Source organism: Manis javanica, chromosome X (genome assembly GCF_040802235.1).
Source record: "Manis javanica isolate MJ-LG chromosome X, MJ_LKY, whole genome shotgun sequence".
Lineage (NCBI taxonomy): Eukaryota > Metazoa > Chordata > Mammalia > Pholidota > Manidae > Manis > Manis javanica.
In genome coordinates, this window is record NC_133174.1 from 124,240,330 (window position 1) to 124,257,042 (window position 16,713).

The 16,713-nt window shown below is 38.5% G+C and overlaps 2 protein-coding genes across 2 annotated transcripts in view; both read right to left on the reverse strand.

Moving 5' to 3' along the window:
* Positions 1 to 16,713, reverse strand: part of GPC3 (glypican 3) — a 410,784-nt gene that overhangs the window by 304,313 nt on the left and 89,758 nt on the right. The window lies entirely within an intron of this gene.
* On the reverse strand, positions 7,819 to 10,730 carry LOC140847425 (zinc finger and SCAN domain-containing protein 4-like). The gene is given in 4 exon segments (XM_073227708.1): positions 7,819 to 8,862; positions 8,865 to 9,116; positions 9,119 to 9,241; positions 9,244 to 10,730. Coding segments are annotated over 4 exon segments (876 nt in total). The 5' UTR covers positions 9,563 to 10,730; the 3' UTR covers positions 7,819 to 8,680.

Genomic DNA, 16,713 nt, shown 5'->3' on the forward strand with positions numbered 1-16,713 from the left:
AATTCACATACCTCAAAACCAAAAAAAACACAAATAACCAGATTAAAAGATGGGCAGAGGACTGAACAGACATTTTTCCAAAGAAAACATACAGATGGCCAACAGGCCCATGAAAAGATGCTCCACAATGTTAATCCTCATCAGGGAGATGCAAATCAAAACCACAATGAGATATCACCTCACACCAGTTAGAATGGCCACTTTCCAAAAGACAAGAAATGACAAGTGCTGGCAAGGATGTGGATGTGAAGAAAAGGGAACCCTCCTACAGTGTTGGTGGGAATGTTAATTGGTACAGCCACTATGAAAAGAGTATGGAGGTTCCTCAAAAAACAAAAAATAGAAAGACCATTCAATCCACTAATTCTGCATCTAGGAATTTACCTGAAGAAAACGAAATCTCTGATTCCAAAATACATTTGCACCCCTATGATTATTGCCTCATTATTTACAACAGCCAAGATATGGAAGCAACCAAAGTGTCTTCAACAGATGAATGGTAAAGAAGAGGTGGCGCATACACACAACAGACTATATCATTCAGCCATAAAAAAAGAGTTCCTGCTATTTGTGACAACATGAATGGACTTAGAGGGTATTATGCTAAGTGAAATAAGCCTAGCAGAGAAAGACAAATACCGCATGATCCCACTTACATGTGGAATCTAAAAACAAAACAAAATGAAATGAAAAAAACAGCAATGGACTCATAGACACTAAAAAGTGACTAGTGGTTACCAGGAGTGAGTGAGTGAAGTTGAAGAAGATAAAGGGAAACAAAATCTCAATCATAATATAAATTAGTCATGGGGATGAAAGTATAGCATAGAGAATATAGTCAATAATTTGAGAACATCTTTCTGTGTTGACAGTAACTACACTAGTTGGGGGTGAGCATTTAATAATGTATATACTTGTCCAATCACTATGTTGTATACTTGAAACCAGTATAATATTGTATAGTAACCATGCTTCATGAAAATGCATCAAAAATAAGAATTAAATAAAATATTACATTGTGTATTTGAAAGTCGCTAAGAAAGCAAATCTTATTAAAAGTTCTCACCACACACACACACACACACACACACACAACGTTAACTATGTGAGGTGATAGGTATGTAAACTAACCTCATTGTGATAATCATTTTACAACATATACTTGTATCAAATCATTACACTGTACACCTTAAACTCACACAAGGTTATATGTCAGTATCTCAATAAAGCTGGGGGAAAAAAAGTCACTTCCTGAAACACTGAAGAACTACTACATTCAGAAACAGCACAAAACAATTGTTGCTGAATCAGCACAAAACCATTAAAGTGAGGAACATTAACACCGTATTTTAGGTAATTAGTATAGCATGATCACAAATCTTTCACATCTCTAATTTTTGTCAAACACAACAAAATTCATATTACAGACTTCTATTTCATGAAGATAATATGATTGAAATAATAGATAAGGGCCTAAAACAGAATACAGACACAACATGCGAAAAGCTTCTTTCCCCCCAAAGGCATATCAGGATACAAAAAGAGGACTTTCAGTAATGCATTCCTAACTCCAGAAGCAATGGTACCTATTAAACATTTGAGGAGGGGTCCTCCCAGGGTGAGGTGATACTACAGAAAACACAGCCTCAAAATAAGATAAAGCCCAGCCCAACTTTCAAAATCTGAATGTTTTAGTTCCAATTTATATCCTATCCACCTGCTAATTCAGAAGCAAAACAATGTTATCACACTGATTCTCTAAGGCAAAGAGCTCGAGGCCTTCAGCTGACTCCAGACATAGCTCCCTGGTGATCCGGAAGTTGTGAATGGGTCATGCTCACACAAAAGCCATGGTGCCTAGCTGTTTGAAGAACTGAGTGCATACTGTGGGAAAGAAATGAAGACTACTGATGTGGTTTGTCCTTTGGGCAGTATTTCTTTGTTTTGTTTGGGGAGAGGGATAGATGTTTGTGTTACTTTCAACATTTGGTTTGGTTATGTTTCAATTAAGATCTTTTGTTTTTATTGAAGTATCATTGATATATAATGTTATATTGGTTTCAAGTATACAACACAGTGGTTCAACAGTTACCCACATTATTAAATCCTCACCCCCTCTAGTGAGGTTACTATCAATGAAGAAAGATGTTATAGGATAATTGTATTCTCCATGCTGTACCACTGTCCCTGTGACCAGCTTATACTGTACAAATCATATCATTATGCCCCTTTATCCCCCTCAGCCTCTCCCCGACTTGCCCCTACCCTCCCTGTTGTTAACCACATGTCATTTCTCAATGTCTGTGAGTCTACTGCTATTTTGTTCATTCTGTTTTGCTTTGCTTTTATACTCCACAAATGAGTGAAATTATTTGGTATTTGTCTTCCTCCACCTGGCTTATTCACTAAGCATAATACCCTCTAGCTCTATCCATGCTGTTGCAAACAGCAGGATTTCTTTTCTTTTTATGGCTGAATAATATTCCATTGTGTATATGCACACACCTTCTTTATTGATTCATCTATTGTTGGACACTTAGGTTGTTTCCATATCTAGGCTATTGCAAATCATGCAGCAATAAACATAGGGGTGCATATATCTTTTTGAATCAGGGATTTTGTTTTCTTTGGGTAAATTCCTAGAAGTAGAATTACTGAATTGAATGGTATTTCTATTTTTAGATTTTTGGGAAACCTCCTTACTGATTTCCACAGTGATTGCACCAATTTACATTCCCAACAACAGTGCAGGAGGGTTGCCACTTCTCCACATCCTCACAATACTTGTTATTTCCTCTCTTTTGCACAGTGGCCATTCTAACTGGTGTGAGGTGATATCTCCTTGTAGTTTTGATTTGCATTTCCCTGACTATTAGCAATGTGAAACATCTTTTCACGTGCCTGTTGACCATTTGAATTTCTTCTTTGGAGAAATGTCTGTTCAGGCCCTCTGCCTATTTTTTAATCAAGGTATTTGTTTTTTGGGTGTTGAGGTATATGAGTTCTTTATATATTTTGGATGTTAACTCCTTATTAGATAAGTTGTTTATGAATATATCCCCCCATACTGTAGGTTGCCTACTTGTTCTGCTGATGGTGTCCTTTGCTGTACAGGAACTTTTTAGTTTGATGTAGTCCCACTTCTTCATTTTTTATTTTGTTTACTTTGCCTGAGGAGATCTGTCCAGGAAAAAATTGTTCATACTTATGGTCAAGAGATTTTGCCTATATTTTCTTCCAAGAGATTTATGGTTGCATGAGTTACATTCAGTACTTTGATCCATTTTGACTTTATCTTTGTATATGGAGTTAAACAATAATCCAGTTTCATTTTCTTACATGTAGCTGTCTGGTTTTCCCAACAGTTGTTGGAAGAGGCTGTCTTTTCCCTGTTGTATATTCATGGCTCTTTTATCATATATTAATTGATTATATATGTGTGGGTTTATATGTGGGCTCTCTATTCTGTTCCATTGATCTATGGGTCTGTTCTTGTGCCAGTACCAAAATTTTGATTATTATAGCTTTGTAGTAGAGCTACAAAGTCAGGGAACATAATGCCCCCAGCGTTGTTCTTCTTTCTCAGAATTGCTTTGGCTATTTGGAGTCTTTTTGTGGTTCCATATGAATTTTAGAACTATTTGCTCTAGTTCATTGAAAATTGCTGTTCATATTTTGATAGGGATTGCATTGGATCTGTAAATTGCTTTGGTCAGGATGGCCGTTTTGGCAATATTAATTCTTCCTATCCATGAGCATGGGATAGATTTCCATTTATTGATGTCTTCTTTAATTTCTCTCAAGCGTCCTACAGTTTTCAGAGTACAGGTCTTTCACCTACTTGGTTAGGTTTATTCCTAGGTATTTTATTATTTTCGATGCAATTGTAAATGCAGTTGTTTTCCTGATCTCTCTTTCTATTCCTAGGTATTTTATTATTTTCAATGCAATTGTAAATGCAGTTGTTTTCCTGATCTCTCTTTCTGCTAATTTGTTGTTAGTATATAGCAATGCAACATATTTCTGTGTATTAATTTTGTATCCTGCAACCTTGCTGAAGTCAGTTATTAGTTCGAATAGTGTTTTTGGTGGAGTCTTTAAGGTTTTCTAAGCATAAAATCATGTCATCTGCAAATAGTGACAGTTCAACTTATTCCTTACCAATCTGGCCTTTTATCTCTTTGTTTTGTCTGATTGCCATGGCTAGGGCCTCCAGTACTATGCTAAATAAAAGTGGTAAGAGTAGACATTCTTGTCTTGTTCCCAATCTTAGAGGAAAATCATTAAGCTTTTGGCTATTAAGTATGATATTGGATGTGGGTTTGTCCTACATGGCTTTTATTATGTTGAGGTTTTTGCCCTCTATATCCATTTTGTTGAGAGTTTTTATCATGAATGGATGTTGAATTTTTTCAAGTGCTTTTTCAGCATCTATGGAGATGATCATGTGGTTATCCTTATTAATGTGGTGTATGATATTGCTTGAATTATGAATATTGTGCCATCCTTGCATCCCTGTAATAAATCCTATTTTGGTCATAATGGATGATCTTTTTGAAGTATTTTTGAATTCAGTTTGCTAATATTTTGTCGAGGATTTTTGCATCTATGCTTGTCAGTGACATTGGTCTATAATTTTCTTTTTTGTGGTGTCTTTGTCTGGTTTTGGTATTAGAGTGATGCTGGCCTAATAGAATGAGTTTGGAAGTATCCCTTCCTCTTCTACTTTTTGAAATACTTGAAGAAGGATGGGTGTTAGCTCTTCTTTAAATGTTTGGTAGAATTTGGCTGTGAAGCCTTCTGGACCTGGAATTTTGTTGTTTGGGAGTTTTTGGATTACCAGTTAGCTTTCATTGCTGGCAATTGGTCTGTTCAGTTTTTCTGTTTCTTCCTGGGTTAATTTTAGGTTATATTATTCTAGGAAGTTACCTATTTCTTCTAGGTTGTGCAATTTACTGGCTTATGATTTATTATACTAGTCTCTAATAATACTTTGTATTTCTGTGGTGTCTGTTGTGATTTTTCCTTCTTTGTTCCTGATTTTGTTTATGTGTGTACTCTCTCTCTTTTTTCCTTGATAAATCTGGCTAGCAGTTTATCTATTTTGTTTCTTTTTTCAAAGAACCAGCTCCTGGTCCCATTGATTTTTTTCCAATTGTTTTATTCTTCTCTATTTTATTTATTTATGCTCTGAACTTTATTATGTCCCTCCTTCTACTAACTTTGGCTTTCATTTGTCCTTCTTTTTCTAGTTTCTTTATTCTGATTTTAGACTTTTTATTTGGGATTGTTCTTGTTTCTTGAGGTAGTCCTGTGTTGCTATGTCCCTCTCAGAACTGCCTTTGAGGCATCCCACCAGATTTTTGGGCTGTTGAATTTTTGTTTTGATTTGTCTCCATGTGTTGCTTGTTTTAATTTGTTCATTGACCCACTGATTATTTAGAATCATGTTGTGTAGCCTCCGTGTTTTTGTATGTGGTTTTGTGTTGTTTATGTGATATACTTCTAGTTTCATACCATTGTGTTTTGAGAAGCTGCTTGATACAATCTCAATCTTTTCAATTTACTGAAGCTCTTTATGTGGCCTAGTATGTGATCTATCCTGGAGAATATTCCAAGTACACTTGAGAAAAGTGTGTATCCTGCTGCTTTTGGGTAGAATATTCTGTAGATACCTGTTAAGTCTATCTGATCTAATGTAGTGTTCAGTGCCTCTGTTTCCTTATTTATTTTCTGCCTGGTTGATCTACCGATATGAGTGGTGTGTTAAAGTCTAAAATTTATGTGTTACAATCTATTTCCCCCTTTAATTCTGTTAGTATTTGTTTTACATATTTAGGTGCTCCTATGTTGGGTGCACAAAAAGTTTATAATGGTTATATCCTTTTGTTGGAATGTAATATCCTTCTTTGTGTCTTGCTACATTGCTTTGAAATCAATTTTGTCTCATGTAAGGACTACTACTGTTGCTTTTTTCTTCCTATTTGTAAGGAATGTCTTCTTCCATCCCTTCACTTTTAGTCTGTGTATGTCTATGGGTTTGAAGTGAGTCTCTTGTAGGCAGCATATAGATGGGTCTTGTTTCTTCATCCATTCTGCCACTTTGTGTCTTTTGATTGGTGCATTCAGTCCATTTACATTGAAGGTAATTATTGAAAAGTATGTACTTATTGTCATTTTATGAATTGTTTTCTGGTTGTTTTTATAGCTCTTCTCTGTTCCTTTCTTCCTCTCTTATACCCTTATCTTGTTATTTGATGGTTTTCTTTAGTATTGTGGTTGGATTTCTCTTTTTTAATTTTATCTATTGTAGGCTGTAGGTTTGTGGTTACCAAAGGTTCAAGGATAGCTTCCTGACTATGTAAGAGTCTATATTAAGTTGCTGATTGCTCTATTTCAGATACAATCTAAAAGTCCTTTTTTTCTTCTTCCTCCTCCACACTTAATGTATTAGATGTCATATTCTGCACTTTTTGTGTATACCTTGACTGATTTTGTGTATGGTTGATTTTGCTTCTTTTGTTTTAATTTTGCACTTGCTTGGTAATTACTTGGTCTACTACCTTTACTGTGGGTTTATTTTCACTGGTGAAAGCTATGTAGCCTTAGGAACATTTCCATCTACAGCAATCTCTTTAATACATCCTGTACAGCTCGCTTAGTGGTGGTAAATTCCTTCAACTTTTGTTTATCTGGAAATTGTTTAATCCCTGCTTGAAATTTAAATGATAATTTTGCCGGCTAGAGGATTCTTGGTTGAAGGTCCTTCTGTTTCAGTATATTAAGTACTTCATGCCACTCCGTTCTGGCCTGTAAAGTTGCTGCTCAGAAGTCTGCTGATAGCCTGATGGGGTTTCCTTTATAACAAATCTTTTTTCTCTCTTTGGCTGCTTTCAGTATTCTCTCCTTATCCTTGATCTTTGCAACTTTAATTATTATATGTCTTTGTGTTGTCTTCCTGAGGTTCCTTTTGTTAGGGGCTCTCCACGTGTCTGTGACCTGAATGCCTATTTCCTTCCCCAGATTGGGGATGTTTTCAAGAATTATTTCCTGAAAGAGACTTTCTATCCCTTTGTCTCCCTCTTCTCCTTCTGGTACCCCTATTATGCAAATATTGTTCCATTTGGATTGGTCACACAGCTTTCGTATCATTCTTTCATTCCTAGAGATCCTTTTTTCTCTCTGTTCCTCAACTTTGTTGTGTTCCTATTCTCTAATTTCCATCTCATTGACTATCTCCTCTACCTGCAATAATCTACTCTTAAATGCTCTCATTGTATGTTTCATTTCAGATACTGTATTCTTTGGCTCTTTTTTAGGTCTTCTCTTTGTTGAAGTCCTCCCTGAGGATACTGAATATTTTTCTGTAGATCAGTGAGCATATTTATGACTTTTACTTTGAAATCTTTATCAAGAAGATTGGTGACCTCCATTTCATTTAGCTCTCTAGCATCTTATCCTGTAGTTTTATTTGGAACATATTCCTCTGCCTCCTCATTTTGTCAGGGTTTTCTGTGTTTCTTTCTTTGTATTAGGTGGATCTGCTATGCTTCCTGATCTAGAGAATGGCTATGACAAAGGTGTCCTGTGGTACCTAGAAGGTCAAGACTCCTTAATCTCCAGTGCAGGAGCCCCAGCTGTTGGCATGCAGTGGGCAGGGCTGCCTGGCTTTTTTTAGTGGTCTGAGTTTGGGCTGGCAGGTTGCTTCATCCATTCCTTTGTGATAAGCACAGAAATTTCTGCTGCAATTGCTGTGGGCAGGGCCACCCTCTTCTTGACCTGCAGCAACGGCAGGGCTGCAGGGTTAATGGGGTGGGTGGGCTGATATGCAGCTCTGCCCAGGCCCGATGCACAGCACCAGGCTTGGACACCCCCAAGAAGGAAGGAGCTCATGGGACTGGCTCCTGCAGGCCCCTTTCTAGTTTGGCTGTAACAGGGCCATGAAAGCTGGGAGAGTGTCCCTCTGCCTGCCAGGCAGTAACGTCTGACACTGCTGCTGGGCTGAGTGGGTTGGCTTGCTGGCAGTGCACATGGGAGGGAGCCTCAGGTCTGCATTACCAGTGAGGGGGATGGATTGTCTGGGGCACCCAAGAGTTCCCAAACTGTTGGGACAAGGGAGGGCTGGAGAGTATCGTCTACCTGCCCTTTCTCCTGAGGAGAGAGCTCCATTCCAACCTGCAGTACTCTGGCAACCCTCCCACTGCTGGCAAGTCCTTCAAACCGCTTCCTCTGCTTTTGTCTCAGAGGGACTGGCAGAGCTTGCCTGTTCCCCACAAGCAGCTGGAGTCTCAGCCTCCAAGAGTGTTCCAAGTATCCCTTGAGTCCATCCCTGTTAATCAGCAGAACCCAATGTAATGTGGACTCATGCTCCAGAGCAGACCTCCAGGGCCAGCTGTGCAGAGTTCCTGGGTGCCTCTCCCCTCCATGCTCTGTTCCTTTTCCTCCCACCTGTGGGCTGGAACAAGGGGAGGGCTTGGGTCCCACTGGATCTTGGCTTTGCCACTTTACCCTTTTCTTTTTTTTTTTTTTTCAATTATTCAACAGATATTTATTAGTCATTGAAATTTTTCAGCCACTTTTCTAGGCACCCAAGATACCTTAGGGAACAAAACTGAGAAATTTCCTGCCTCCTTAAACTGACACGTGGAAATACACACACTCACATACATACTTATAAACATCACATGGGGCCTGTAACTGAGGAAGCTTCTGGTGTGGAAGAAACACTTTTGAAGGCAATTTTCTGGTGAGTCTGCAGATGGCGGTGGTAGGTGGATGACTGGCAGTAGCTTTTCTGGCAAAGGGAACGCACGTAGGGCTTCTCTCCCATGTGGATTCTCTCATAAGCACGAAGGTTGGTTTGTGGCTGAAGGACTTTTCACATGTGCTGCATACGAAAGGCTTCTCTCCTACATGAATCCTCTGATGCTGGCATAGGTCTGACACCTGGAAGAAGCCTTTGCCACACTTAGCATAAATAAATGTCCTCTCATTACTGTGTCTTGGGACACTTTTCACATCTGTACGTTTTGGGGCCTCCGTGAATTTTTCTTGGTGTCCACCACATGTAAAGCTTCTCTCAATGCCCTGGTGGATAGGAAGAGGCTCAAGGGAGGCCTAGCTGGCCTGGAAAGAAACCCCAGTCCCACCTCCATCGGGACATCTTGAGAAGAGGGCCCTATCAGGGACCATTCCTGGGCCCTGCATGTGCCTCCCAGACCTGCTTGTGTAGAGCTGAGTGATTCCTCAAAGAAACAGCACGTTCTTCAGGCCTAGGACAGTGCTCTCCCTGGATAATGAGTGGGGGAGGCATGTCGTTGCCTTGACTGGCAATACTGCCATTTACTTGACAAGTTTTCAAAGAAATGTTGCCACAGTTTTCTTTATCTTCGTCTCCCTGTCCTGTTTCCAGAGAAGTCTCCTGTGGAGGCCAGGAGGGTGTCCCCATGTTTTCTCCTGTTGGGTTTCCTGTGGACAACTGTTGGATTAGATGAACAATGACTTCTCTTAAGAGCATATTCTCAGAAAACAGGGCTTCCTGTCCCTGCATGTGCACGTGCATCTCCTCAAGAAGACTGAACTTCAAACTGGGTAATCCTGGGCTGAGGGCTGGACAGCTGTGTGACTTGCTTACTGCTCTGGGTTCATCTGCTCGCTACTTTTCTGTGAGGTCTTCTCTTCTTCCCCAGATGTAGGTAGTCAGCTCTACAGTCTTCTGGCCATTTTCAGGTTCAGTTGTATTTGCTGTATTTTCTTCTTTTATGTGTTTTTGAAAGGAGTTTTCCACCTTGCTTACCTATTCTGATATCTTTTTCTCCGAAGAAGACCATCTTTAGTTGCATATCCAATCTCATTCTGGAGTCTTGACATAAAAATGATGTGGTTTTTTGTTTTCTTGTTCTTCCAAACAATGAGAGTCAACAAAACGTCCAGTTCATTTTATAGACTTTAAGGATTACTTATTATGGTTTGAGAACAGATTTAATCCTGACAGAAGTAATCTTTTCAATGTCTTGGTGCTGAACTGTAAAGACTTTTACTTAATAAAGAATAATACTGTAAACAAGTTCTTTTCGATCAGAAAAGAACAACAAAATCACTTTAAGCTATTGTTTCTCAGTTAAACATAACCTCTGTAGTGGATATTTCAGGTGCAAGTCAGAAAACATTTGTAAATATGAAGGAATGTCTTTGGGAAGTGAGCCATGTGCACTCCTGTTTAGTCTTTACTCATATCAAATTCCAAACACATTAGAGTTTGTAAATAATAATAAAAGTAAATTTATTTTAAGGCCATGGCTGCATTGTTTTCCTTTACAAATTGTACAGCTAAATCACTATAGATCTGTCACTAGGTTTACTACAACAGTGGTAGAGTGGAAGGAATATAGAACTGACTGTCAGAAAACCAAAGGACAGGTGATTTTAATCATGTGATCCTGGGCAAGTCTTGAATCTCTCTAGATCTGAGCTTTTGTATCTGCAAAATGGGGATAATACCAACTGTTTTCTACTTCCATATGCCTGGTGGGACTAAACAGAAACAAGTTTTCAAAGTGCAATTTGGAAAACACGTCAAAGAGCTTTTATATCTTCATACGTGTTCTTTGACCCCATGATCCTGAAATTTTAAGAACTTTTCCTGATAAAAGAAACAGAAATGCACCCAAATATTTATGTTCCAGAATTTTAATCATAGCTTGAACTCTAATTGGAAAAGTCAGAAACAATCTGAGTAGATGCTCAAGTCCAAATAAATTACAGGCATACAATGTGATGTATACAGCCAAAAAAAACATGATATTTTGGAAAAATACTTAATGAACTAGGAAGTTCACAAAAAATAAATAGCATGAAAAGTGGGTTCAAAGCAGTACATAATAATATAACATAATGCTAACTGTAATACAGACACAAACAAATGCAAAGAAAAAAGACTGGAGGGAAACACACCAAGATATTAACCATTGAACCATTTGTTATCTTTTGACAGAATTATGGATGATTTTTATTGTCTCTATACTCTACATTCTCAGATTTTCTTTAAACAACATGCATTGCACTTATAATCAGAAAAAAGAATGTTAAGTAATGTTTACTTTCTACCTCCATTTTGGAAATGATACAAGATGTTTGTGAAAGTATGTTTGTTTTGTTAATATTATTAGAGTAAGAGCAGATAGATTATCATTGTTAGGTCCAAGTCCTCACTGCTATAGACAAAAATTAAGTAATTCCACTCTCGAGCAAAGACAAAAACAGGTGTTTCTGAAAAGAACTGGGCCAAGAAATTTCAATTCTGTTCCTTCTTGATTGACTTGTCTACACCTAAAATATGCTTATGTTTTCCTCTCTTTTTATGCACAGTACATGATAATATGGGTCAGAATCTGTTGAAAACTCCTTAGTTGTTTCAGCAGCAAAACATCTTGGTTTTATAAGGTGAGCAAGAATGCGTCACTAACTCTGCCCAGTTAGGTACGCAGCTAAAATGTCCTCATGGCTGTAGGAGTCAACGAGTGTTCTGTATAATATGACAAACGAGGATGCAGTGCATTTATCTGTCTCTCATCATTGACAAGGCTTCCAGTCCATAAGACAAATTCAGAATTTGTCAACTGCTAGAGAAGACAGCATGCTGGAAAACTATACAAGTCAAATGTCTACTTGGGAAATTACAGGAAAATTTGAGTGTATACTATAAATACAGAAAATAGAAGCATAAAAGATAGAATTTTAACATATGGTCACTGGATTACTGTGGTTTTGTTGGATTGAATCAGCCTCAGAGAGAAAGGGCCAGAGTCTATCCAGGGAGATATTTTTAAACTGAGATATCAGAAATTATTTACAGAAGGTTAAATGCTTTGCCTCCCCATCCCCTCCCCTATCCTGGGCGATAAGAAAATTTACCCAAATTTCCACCCATGGCTTTTTAAGTGTTTATTCTATGTATAGGATCCAAGCACAGAGCACAGTTGGGGTAATTAATGAAGCCAGCACACTCCAAATGCAAAAATCAAGCAACTCAGTGATCATCTCTGTAACATCTCAATGAAAATTCAAAACTTAGTGATATTGAAAGGTCAGCCAGATGATCAAGTGAGAAAGTTGATAAATGGAAACACTCAGGACAATTCAATGAACACATCTCTCTATATTTTTTCAAAAGAATGCATCCTGATTAGAATCCTTATTATTTTTCAATCAACTATCACTACCTTGCTTCACTTAAAGACTCCTTTTTTTCACAGTCTAAACTGTTTAAAATGGCAGGAGTTATCAACCACTTCCAAGAGCATTTTTCTACACAATCCCCTAAAACTGAATATAAAGGGAAGAGAGAAAATAGGACAAGTCCACTAAGAGAAAGCACTGCAAAAACAGGACAAAAACCCATTGGTGCTTCTACCGCAATGTTAATGGCCACATATCTGAGAGAGAGAAAATAAACACAACTTTTATAAGCACAGTAGCTGACTTTGAGGTAAATGGTAATCTGATCCTCACATGATAGAAAATCAGGTCAGGTCCTTGAGGAGAAATTAGATCTCCTGATGGAAGCTAGCAGAGAATGATCTCCTCTTATACTTAACAGATGCCATTAAGTAATTTTTCACTCACTCAACCTCAACAACATTCACTTGAACTTTCAACAGCCTATTAATATGAGTTGAAAGCAAAATACTGATGTTAACTGTGCAACCACAGCCAGTTTCTCAGAAATGTGAACCTACCCTGGCAAGTCACCAACCACACTGGGCTACATACTTTCTCCCACCGTTCCATAGTAAAGATCATCTTACTGCTTTCGGCTACACACACTGAATAAATCACAATAACAACCTTCTCCATTTTAACACTGACTTTTAAAAATGAAAAGCCCATCGCCATTGACGCTTGCCTTGCCTACCTGTTTTAGCTTTGCTAATTCAATCTTCTATTTGATCACAAGGAAAAATTACATAATACGACCCCCTTCGGGAAAAGACTGGTTGTTTTTCCAGGAAATTGTGAATGAGATCTAGCCAAAGATTAGGAAAACGTCAGAAAGACAATGAACACAACCCAAAGTGTCACAGGAGGAATGTGTTACAGCTTTTATAATCACTGACAGTAATACTGAAATGAAATTACTTCAAATAGAGGTAACAGTCTTCAAAGTAGCACCCTGAACTATGGAGCTTATTCCAAGATTTACCAGAAAAAAGTAACATCAGCTTTCCAGCTCAGTATATCTTGACTTGATCTATATTGTGATCTTTTATTGTTTAGGAAAACCCAGCAAGGTTACATGTTTACAGCAAGGAACATGCTTTTTAAAGTCATTAACCAATTTACAATCATTTGAGAACCTCTCTGCCCTGAGATATTTCAAGAAAGACAAGTTTGTTAATCATTTGGTCATGCTGCAATTCAATATCAGCAGCGGAATCAAGCCTTAAGCCCCTTCAAATTCTAAAATACCTTCCTGAATCCCTCACAGTATTGCAAAGGGCTTTTCCTGCTCTCACTGTGCCCACAGTCCCGGTCAGTATTATGTACATATGCACCATTTGTCGCTGCCACTCATCTAGGCACACAGACAGACATGCTCCACTGGAGAACCGATTTCCAGAGAGAAGAGATGCTTTAAATGAGAAAAACAATCTACCCTGTGTGCTCTAATTGCCTGTGTACTGTGTACGATTTAAAAGAGAGAGGGAGGAAGTGGGGGGGGGGGGGGAGGCAGCAAATGGATTTTAATCTATAAAGTTAAAATTAATATGTGTAGCATCTTACTTTCAAATTTAAATCATTTCTATTAAATTTAATTTACCTAATTGTTAATGAATTAGCAAACGCATTTAGCAACCAAAGCACCTCCTAATTGGATACTAATGAAAACCACTTAGCTGCTTGTTTTCATGTTGATCCTCATGTATGATTCACCAGGGTGGACTACATCCAAGGCCTCTGGCTAGGCAAACTGTACTTCCTATTTGTCACTCTGCTACCTGGATCCTCAAAGGGTAAAGTGAAGAACTAAGTTCTTTTTTTCCCCTCTCTCTACAGTCAAGACAGTGTGTGATGCAAACTATAAAGCAGCACAAAACATCTACGTCAAAGGGCATGGAGATTACCCAGCCCCAAACACCCGGACTGCACAAACTCCACATGCCATTGCTTACTGACATTCTAGTAAAAGAAACTCTTCCCCAAGTTGTTAACTAAGCCTTCTAAAGATCTGCCAGTTTTCAATGTAAAGCCTGAAACTAGGCAGGAAAATCTGGAGATGCTTTACAAACGTCTTCACAGAATGCCAGAGAGCCTTCTCCCCACTCGCCCTTAACCGTTTCTTCAAGGCAGAAGGATGTAGCCAGAGGCAGGGCTTCCTCCTGTGGAATGTAGGGCCAATTATGTGTGAGTCCATAAAGCAGTGTGGACTCCTTTAGTCTGGGGCCAAGGCTTCAAATGAGGATCTTCCCCTCCCCAACCACTATTCCAGTGATAACAATCTTACAATCCATTCTCTTTCCTCTATAAACACACCCCAACGACCCGCTTCCTTTGTAACTGGTGCCAGACCCTGAGCTGATTTCATCTGCCACCTTTCCTGATCTCTAGCTTGACCTGGGTAACAACCATTTAAATCTGGGCCTTGACTAAAATTCTTTCTAGATGCTACTGAGCAAAACAGCCCTTAAATCCTGTGTAGATTTGCCTATTTCTGCTCCTGAAGGACACTGGACTGACTCTCTAAAAACATTTGTTTGTGTGTATCATCTCCCCACCACCACCACTACAATGAAAGACAAATAATTTTGCTTGATTTCCATTTAAATGGCCACCAGACATTTTAAACAGCTCTTTGTGGCTTAGCTACCAAATGAATTAACAAGGAGTTGCCCTTGGGGTACCAATCAGCCACCTGAATCATATCCTCCAACTTTGCCCCTAAGCATGAGCCTTTGCCTATAGAGAATTTACTATCTGGTTCTGCCATTGAGTCACAGCATGATCTTGGGCAATTTTTGCAAACAGGAAGGGAACAATGCACGGACAGGGTCAAAATGGGAAGATGTCCTGCTCAGAGGCAGAAAGTGTGGTGGAGGAAGGCTACCCAATCCCTTGAGAGCCTCACTTGCAGTCTGGCTCCCAGTAGGTCAGAGGACTCCAAGTAGATCTCCCCACAGCTGCTCCCACTTCCCCTTCTCCAGATGACCTAAGATCTTACCCATCTTCTGCTAAAACAGATCCCCAGGCCCAGCAAAATGTCTGAGACTGAGCCATCATTTACTTAAAGATAGGTTCTGAACTTTGCCTTGAATGCCCTTACAATGTGCTAGTCTAAATTTAGAAATATATGTCTGTATATGTATGTGTATGTGTATACTTACATAAGTTGTGTGTGCACATACACACACAACATTAAGAATACATGTATGTAAAGCCCTTCCCTAATCACCTTTCAAACAAATTTTGAAACTGCAAAAGGTTTATTCTGACTGTGCCTTTATTCTGAGACTTTCAATACTTATAGATCCCACTTGTATTGCTTTCCAATACATTTACAGCAGAAGATTTTAGAGGTATTTACTTAGAAACAGCACTACTCTGGAATCAGCAAAATAGCCCCTTCGTACAATCTTCCCTATCCCTTCATTTCTATGAGCATTTACGGTACCCGGCTGAGCACAGCCAAATCAAAACTCTGTAGGTTTTGTGGTAGACATTTATTTAAATGAGGTTCTAATACAATGTGGTCATTACTGCCATCCTGCCATTAAATAGAATTTTACATGCAACATATATTGCATATATATATATATATATATGTACTGAAAGGACACAGAATGAGGTAGGAGAATGTAAAGTCAGGTTTTATAGACTGTAAGAATTTAAGTTGAAGGACAAGACCATGAAAGAGAAAGCAATTAAGGTGAAGAAATCTTTTAAGTAACTATACTGGGCTAGAAATTAAAAGTAGATTGGGATATGTTCTAAAATCTAGACACTCAAATTCTGAACACTGTCAAATCTACTTGTAAGGTAATCATTACTGATATTTTTCCCCTAGTATCCCGCTTCTTTCTTATTTGTATTCAATTTTGACTTTCATTACCGAATGCCATTTGTCCCGAGGAAATGTTGTTCTTCAACACTGCAACCATAATATCCTAACTGCTTCAGTTATGTGTTGCATGAGTTCTTAAATCCCTGTTCAATGTCTGAGGTAAGGTTGTCTTTTATTTCTGGCTCTGTGTCAAGAATATGTTCAATGGTGTTTAAGATTTTTTAAATTATTTCATTCCTGAAATTACATTACACAACCCTTATGCAATAATTAACCTGTGGTTTTCAACAGTGATTAGTGAGTCTTTATTATGGTAATGATGGCTCATTCATCAATGAAGTTTATTAAGCCTCTGGTCCAGAGCTCACTGAGGTCTCAGAGTGAAGAGAAGTTTCCACAAGTGTTCATCTAAAGGACAATATCCTGAGGGAGACATGAGGCACAAATATCAAAGTTTCACTAGTAGAAGAAATACACAGCCTCTAACTGCATTCACCAATTGCCTTAAGAAAGTTTCATTTTGGTGAGTCAAGAATACTCCGTTATGACTGCCTATCTGTTTTCTGTGAGCAAGCTGTCTTCACTTCCCACAGATCCTCCTTCCTCTAGACTAAAACAAGCCCCTGGGCCTTCAAGACAGTTAACAAATTACAAGG